Raw genomic sequence first — 7,667 nt, 5'->3', positions numbered from 1 at the left:
TCCACTGTTACTTATTTACACTCTTGGACACATGTATATCAGAGGTCTGATGAGGATGATGATCGACTGACGAAAACATGCTTGGGATCCCGGCCCGCCGCGGAACACTTGCACCTGCCACTCACACTCTCGCAGTCTCCCCTCATCTCCCCTGGGGGGGAGGGCCAGGAGGGTAAGGGAAACAGGGAGATACAGTGAGCCTAAACCTAACCCTAACCACCACCTCGAAAAACTGAGAGTTGTTAGTTGAGATGTTCTTTTTTTAAACACACAAACCATTCGCCTAGCTTATGTATGATTTTTCACGTAGATTCTCTCTTTCTGTATTTCGGCAAACACCCTTTAAAGGGTCCGCCATTCTTTGGAAAATGGCAAGCTGTGTCTCCTGGCTTGTTTTAGTATCGACCGTGTCGATCAGGTTTGTTTACCTCTACTTTCTCTCTCTCTTTCCTCTCCTCCCAGGTGCGGTGTTGCTGATCAGAAACTGAATCAGCGTCATCGCAAATAAAGGAGTGGGCCTGTAAACCTGTCCCTGAGACGCTCTAGAGAGGCCTTCAGCTCCCTCTGCTTGTGCTGTCTGTGTGTGTGTGCGGGTCCGTGTGTGTTTGTGTGTGTGTGTGTGCGTCTACAAGAGAAAGTAAGTCACTGCAAATTTCCGTTAGAGGGGAACAAACGAAGATATCTTCGTTATCAACCCGTCGATTGTCTGAATAGTCGTGCGAGGCGGTCTCCTTGCTCCGGTCCAACCAACGTTTAGTGTAACCAACGGTAACCTTGACCCCTCCCCTACTCAAAAAAACAACAACAACCCACTCACAACCAAGACAAACAACAACAACACCCAGGCACCCATCGTCCGCCCTCATGGCTCCCAAGAAGAGGGCCTCCCGCCAGAAGAAGTCCCCCGGTGACGGGGACGTCTCCCCGGCCCCCGCAGTCGCGGTCGCCATGGACGCCAGCTCGCTGAAGGTGGAGAGCCGCGGCGACGGCGTGGTGGTGGTGATGGAGTGCGGCGTGAAGAAGATTGAGCAGATGGCGGCGCTGGACATGGTGCAGCTCAACAGCCTCAACCTGCCCCTGCTGCCGCCCGCCGTCAAGCCCGGCGAGCGAGGCCTGGGCCTGGGCTGCGAGCTGACCCGGCCCCTGCATGGCAACGCCCTGCTGGAGGAGCTCAGCAAGATGCGCCAGGAGAGGTGAGAGGTGGCGGCGCCCCCCGGTGGTGACAACGACGTTATCGTCACTGTGATGATGACGTCATTAATGGTTATATTTTGAAACAACACCGCCTAAAGGCTCAGTTACGATTCCCTGTCGACGCAACGCAATGACCCCGCGGACGCTTTTGACGCAGTCGTGAACCTGTTTTGGTTCTGCGCCAAGATTTAGTGAGCGGACCAATCAGAACATTGCTGCTGCGTCGCCTCGGGGAACCATAATCAGCCCTTACCTCAACACTATCCAAGACTTCCTCGTGGAGTCCGACGTCGTCGTCTTCTCCGTGAGGAACGGGACTCCCCCTCACCTCCTCCGCTCTGCTCCCCAGGTTCCTGACCGACCTGGAGCTGGCCTGCAAGAGCAAGGCCTTCGACGTCCACAAGCTGGTCATCTCCTCCGTCAGCCAGTACTTCAGGGAGATCCTGGCCAAGGACCCCGGCATGAAGCGCCTGGAGCTGCCCTCCCTCTCACCTCTAGGTAGGCTTCTATAACCTGCTGGTAGGCATCTATAACCTGAAGGTAGGCCTCTATAACCTACAGGTAGGCCTCTATAGCCTGAAGGTAGGCCTCTATAACCTGAAGGTAGGCCTCTATAACCTGAAGGTTGGCCTCCATTTCCACTAGCTTAGACTTCTTAAACTCCAGGTAGGCCTCTCTAACCATAAGCCTCTATGAACTCCAGGTAGGCGTCCGTAGCCTGGAGGTAGGCCTCTTTAGTTTCTATGTAGGCCTGAAATAGCCTCCATCACCTCTCAGTACACCAAAATAGCCTCTAGGCAGATCTGACGTTCCAATATAATGCACAACCTACCTCCCTAACCTACCTCTCTACCTGTGAGATGACAAAACACACAAAGCTGTCCCCTGTGTGGACCTTACTTCACTGGGTATCATCACATGAACACACACATTTCCGGGTGCATGATATGAATACACGCCACCCGGACCAACGACTCGGTTCTCCAAGGTTCTCCAACACCCCCCCCCACCCCCCCTCTTCTCCAGGTCTGGCCAACGTGATCACCTTCGCCTACCTAGGCCGCGTGCACATGTCCCTGTACACCATCGGCTGCACGTTGTCGGCCGCCACCACCCTGCAGATCCCGCAGCTGCTGAAGATGTGCATGGACTTCCTGCTGGCCGAGCTGAACCTGACCACGTGCGTGTACGTGTGGAACATCGCCGCCGCGTACGGCCTGCTGCCCGTGAGGGACGCCGCCCGCCGCTTCGTGCTGGACAACTTTGTGCCCTTCTCCGAGACGGCGCTGTTCAACCAGCTGACCCTGGAGCAGATCTCCGCCTTCCTGCGGGACGACAGCCTGGTGCTGCCCAGCGAGGTGGTCGCCTTCCAGGTCAGAGTTCACAGAGAGAGCGAGATCAGAGCCATGATGTCACTTGGAAGTGGGACAAGTCCTGGTGTCCCACGTTTCATTGTCCTACTCTCAAATTGAGTTAATAGGTCAATGAGTTCCTTTACCGGGAGTGTATTTTCACTTACTTTCCAAATCGGTGCCTTGCCTTGTATATATTTAGTGTGTTACGAAAATACAGACCTCAGATCTGATGTCAAAGAGCCTCTCTTCTTCTAACCTCGCTGACGGAAACTTCAGCAAGATGGCCAACATAGGACCAGGGCCGAACCCAGGGCTATTTCTACCCAGGCCTATAAAAAGACCATTGCCCCAACCCCACCCAACGACCCACCATCGCCCCCACACACCCCATCCGCCCAACGAGGCAGCTGCTCCACCCGCCACCTGCAGCATAACTGTCAGGACAAATCGGATTAGTTGAACTAACTGTACATTAGATGGCTCAGGTATTAATACACAGCCACTGTTCTAGACTAGGGGTCCTTAGGGGGTCCTTAGGGGGTCCTTAGGGGTCCTTAGGGGATCCTTAGGGGTGGAGGTATTGGCGACATATTTAGAACACCAACTGATTGGTGTGTTGTTAGAGAAGTATAAATAATTCAATCTTTTTCCTTCTGGAACTTTTCCTACAGTTTGGCGAGTGTGTGTGTGTGTGTGTGTGTGTGTGTGTGTGTGTGTGTGTGTGTGTGTGTGTGTGTGTGTGTGTGTGTGTGTGTGTGTGTGTGTGTGTGTGTGCTTCTGTGTGTAAATGTGGGTTTTTTAAAGTGTGTTCATGTGCCTGCCGGTTTGTGTGTGAGTGTGTGTATCAGTGTGTGCTTCTGTGTGTAAATGTGGGTTTTTTAAAAGTGTGTGTGAGCGTGTGTGTTTCTCGTGCTGATCTGACACGGATCAGAAACAACAACAAAAAAACACAAAAGTACCACACATTAACCCCGCCCCCTGGCCCCCCCGCCCCCTGGCCCCCCTCCCCCACAGCTGGCCATGAGGTGGCTGGACTTCGACGAGGCGCGCCACGTGCACGGCGCCGAGCTGCTGGCCCACGTGCGCTTCGAGACCATCCCGGCCAGCGAGCTGGTCAGCCAGGTCCAGCCGGTGGCGCGCATGATGCTGGACCCTCAGTGTCACCGCCTGCTGGTGGACGCCATGAACTACCACCTGCTGCCCTACCAGCAGAACACGCTGCAGTCGCGCCGCACGCAGGTCCGCGGCGGGCAGCAGACCCTGCTGACCATCGGGGGACGCCCCTCCATCACCGAGCGCGCCCTGAGCCGCGAGGTGAGACCCCTGAACCTCTGCTTTCTCCGATAACCCCCCCCCCCCCCGACTTGTTAATGTGTTAAAAAGCCCTTTCATTGCCACAGTTGGTACAGTCCACCACTGGGTACAGTGTCAGGGCCCCTGCTGTTATACCTGTTGGTACAGTCCAATGGGTAGGGTGTTAGGGCCTCTGCTTTTATACCTGTTGGTACAGTCCAATGGGTAGGGTGTTAGGGCCTCTGCTTTTATACCTGTTGGTACAGTCCACGTTAGGCAGTTAGGGCCCCTAATTTTTTGCCTGTTGATACAGTCCACTGGATTCACTGGTAGACCCCCCTAATTTATACCTGTTGGTACAGTCCACTGTGTAGGCTTTCGGGGGCCCTAATTGTATACCTGTTGGTACAGTCCACTGGTTAGTCTGCCAGATGATCGGTCCATCTGAGTGGACACTGTAGCAGAAGCTCTTATCTGGAGGGAGAAAGAGCATCTTTCTTGTTGCTTCCTACAGGCGGACAGTGGACATTGGGGTTTGAACCAAGATCTTTTTTCACTGCGAGTCAAACCATCACCGACCCCGGGACCATCCTATAGCATTGACCTTTGACCCTGGCTTTGAACCAAGAAACTTTTTTAGCTGGGGGTCAAAACAACCACCGGACCACTGGACTATCCCATACAGCATTGACCTTTGACCATGACCTTTGACCCACTCCAGGTGCTGTGGAGGGACCCCCGTGAGGGCGCGGCCACCTGGCGCCACCTGTCCCAGCTTCCCGCCAAGAGCTTCAACCAGTGCGTGGCGGTGATGGACGGCTTCCTGTACGTGGCCGGGGGGGAGGACCAGAACGACGCCCGCAACCAGGCCAAGCACGCCGTCAGCACCCTCAGCAGGTGACGACCAGACCCCCCGCCGAGGAACGGACCGATGCATCCCATGATGCATCACTTGATCAATGCCTCTTCTTACATCGCAAGTGGGCGTGTCCACCTAGATGTGTGCTGGATAGATCAGTCTACCAGCCTACCCAGTGGACTGTAGCAAACGTTGCTCATCTATCCCTCATAATTCTACGTGGACACGCCAACATGTGATGTCAGAAGAGGCCGATTTTCAAAACGGCTTGTAACGGCTAATCACACTCACACCTGGTGGTATGAGGTGTCACCTTTAAACTCTGGGTTTTGTAGTGTCAATCAGGGCCAATGAGTTTTGATAACACGTTAATCTGTTTATATCTGTCTGTCTCACATCGTCTCTTATCCACCTCTCTGCACTCTCCTCCAATCAGATACGACCCCCGCTTCAACACCTGGCTCCACCTGGCCAGCATGCGCCAGCGCCGCACGCACTTCTCCCTGGCCGCCACCGGGGGGCGCCTGTTCGCCATCGGCGGCCGCAACGTGGAGGGCCTGCTGGCCACCACCGAGAGCTACCTGCCCTCGGCCAACGCGTGGCAGATGCGCGCCCCCATGGAGGTGCCCCGCTGCTGCCACGCCAGCGCCACCCTGCCCTCGGGCGACATCCTGGTGTCCGGCGGCTACATCAACTGCGCCTACTCGCGCTCCGTGGCGTGCTACAGCGTGGAGAGCGACAGCTGGAGCGAGCGGCCCTCCCTGGAGACCCCCCGCGGCTGGCACGTCTCCGCCACGCTGGGCGGCAACGTGTACGTGGCGGGCGGGAGTCAACTCGGAGCGGGCGGCGAGCGCGTGGACGTGCTGTCGGTGGAGGTGTTCTCGGCGGAGGGCGGGGCCTGGAGCCGGGCGGCGCCGCTGCCGCTGGGCGTGAGCACGGCGGGGCTGTCGCCGCTGGGCGACAAGCTGTACCTGCTGGGCGGCTGGAACGAGGCGGAGAAGCGCTACAAGGCGGCGGTGCAGCGCTACGACCCGGCCACCGACAGCTGGTCCCTGGCCGAGGACCTGCCCGAGCCCACCGTGGGCGTGTCCTGCTGCACGCTGACCCTGCCGCCGCGCCAGGCCGCGAGGAGGCCGCAGCACCGCAACACGCCGCAGACCGCCCACGAGGAGCCGGCCAGGGTCCGGAGCCGGGAGAGCAGCGCCAACCCGCCCCTGATCATCAGCACATAGGCAGAGAGAGAGGGACAGAGGGACAGATGGACAGAGAGTGAGAGAGAGGGGGTAACGGGATGGAGGGGTCGAGGCTGAGATGGTTGTCAGAGGGAAGGGAAGAAGTGATGCGCCTAGATTCTAGATGCGACAGACGAGCAGTTGGCTGAGTAGAAGGAGGAGATGAGGGCTGTGTAGTGATGGGGGTCTCAAACCCGTGGCTCAAGGGCCAAATCTGGCCCCCCGCCCCGTAGGTTCAGAATAAACAAACAAATGTAGGCCCTTTCTGTTCCACTTTGGTTGGACGTTAGGTTGAATCAGGTTTAAGAGAATAAAGTAACATTTTGTTTTGGAACACCGTGTATTGAATAATTATTTAGATCTAGGCACAATGAATCAAAAACAGGCATAAGTCGAAAAGGTAAATAAAAAAGTAACCTCCATTAACATCTATTGACGGGAATGGATAACCAATATGAACACATTTTGATTAGGGAAAAGTAAATAAACAAAGAGCCGTTTGGGAAGCGAGAGAACCCGCTCTTACTACGAACTGGCCATTGGACCCCATTTAAATTGAGGTCTCGGTCTCTACCCCTGGTGGTAGAGACCGGAACGGCGGCTAGCTTAAGGGATATCTGCTAGAGCAGTATGAGGGAGAAACATAGAAAGAGCCATTTAGTTGTTCAACGGTGAACCCATTCGCAGTGATGTGTAAAAAGTATATTTAAAGTGTATTGTGTATTGTAACGAATGTGTTTATGGCAAGTTCTGTCATTCAATACCAGGTAGCCTCTAGCTATGCATATTTATTCTCACCAGGGACATGTGGCAATTAATCATCAAATTAGCAAAAATGTCATTTATTTATACTATTTCTGTTGTTAGAAATAATGAATAAAAACTAGACTAGATCAAAGGAAATAACAGCATGCATGGGGTATTAATTGTTTTTTAAATGTAATAAAGTACGATAGGGTCTGTGAATAGAGTAGGGGGATTTAATCTTGTATTATTAATCCATTTCATTGACTTACATAGTATTTTCATAAACAACGTATCTGGGAGCAACCACTCAATTATGCTCACTACTTAAAATAAGATGTGATGCATAAGAAAGTGTAAAGAAAACATTCAAAAAAAGAAAAGAAATAAACACTTAAATAGCTCATCCCAAATCTATAGAGATTCCGAGATAAAAGATTTGGAGATTATTATTCGAGACCAACCAAGTGAACTCCTGTTACCAAGTGCCAAGTGGAGCCACAGAATGTGTAGGTGTTAGAGAGGGTGCAGCAAATGCCACGACACTCGATTTTTCCTACTCAAATGAGGCCCATCCATCTAATTTTATTAGCAGAGTATTGTATTACTGTTTTACTACTTGCCCCTATCGTTGTCTAGGGGATGAGTAGGAGGAGCTGTCAGCCACACATCTATGCTGCATCAGTGTTTCCCCGAATAAAACCAATCTGATCCAAACACGTCTGACTATTTCATCATTAATCCGTCAGCGGGTGGTTCCTGGGACTCATACGGCATCCGTCAAGGTTTAAGACCTACGAATTCGATAGTAAAAAAGACTTGGGTAGCCATCTTTCAATACTGTGTGTATACTTGGCATGGGTGACCTTAGCGGAACTTGACCCCCTGAAAGTGATAAATCCATTCTCTACCAGTACTCAATTTTCATTGGTATGGATGGGATTCAAATCTAAATTCTTACACCATGACGAGTCTTCTGGTGATGGGACA

At 53.3% G+C, this 7,667-nt stretch overlaps 2 protein-coding genes across 2 annotated transcripts in view; one reads left to right on the top strand and one right to left on the bottom strand.

Annotated features, from left to right (window-relative positions):
- eloa (elongin A) overlaps window positions 1-1,466 on the bottom strand; it is a 17,375-nt gene extending 15,909 nt beyond the window's left edge. Inside the window, exon 1 of the mRNA XM_030347823.1 lies at window positions 1,448-1,466. The gene's annotated coding sequence lies outside the window, so the exon portion shown is untranslated. The remainder of the gene's footprint in view (window positions 1-1,447) is intronic.
- The window catches only part of klhl43 (kelch-like family member 43), an 11,645-nt gene extending 4,249 nt beyond the window's left edge, over window positions 1-7,396 (top strand). The window contains exons 2-7 of the mRNA XM_030347824.1: window positions 463-1,193; window positions 1,544-1,692; window positions 2,221-2,567; window positions 3,564-3,863; window positions 4,564-4,739; window positions 5,138-7,396. Of these exons, the coding sequence (XP_030203684.1) occupies window positions 865-1,193; window positions 1,544-1,692; window positions 2,221-2,567; window positions 3,564-3,863; window positions 4,564-4,739; window positions 5,138-5,933 (2,097 nt within the window). The 5' untranslated portion in view covers window positions 463-864 and the 3' untranslated portion in view covers window positions 5,934-7,396. The remainder of the gene's footprint in view (window positions 1-462; window positions 1,194-1,543; window positions 1,693-2,220; window positions 2,568-3,563; window positions 3,864-4,563; window positions 4,740-5,137) is intronic.
- Window positions 7,397-7,667: the final 271 nt, after the last annotated feature.

The sequence above is a fragment of the Gadus morhua genome, chromosome 22, assembly GCF_902167405.1.
Source record: "Gadus morhua chromosome 22, gadMor3.0, whole genome shotgun sequence".
Lineage (NCBI taxonomy): Eukaryota > Metazoa > Chordata > Actinopteri > Gadiformes > Gadidae > Gadus > Gadus morhua.
This window is presented reverse-complemented; position numbering and strand designations above follow the sequence as displayed.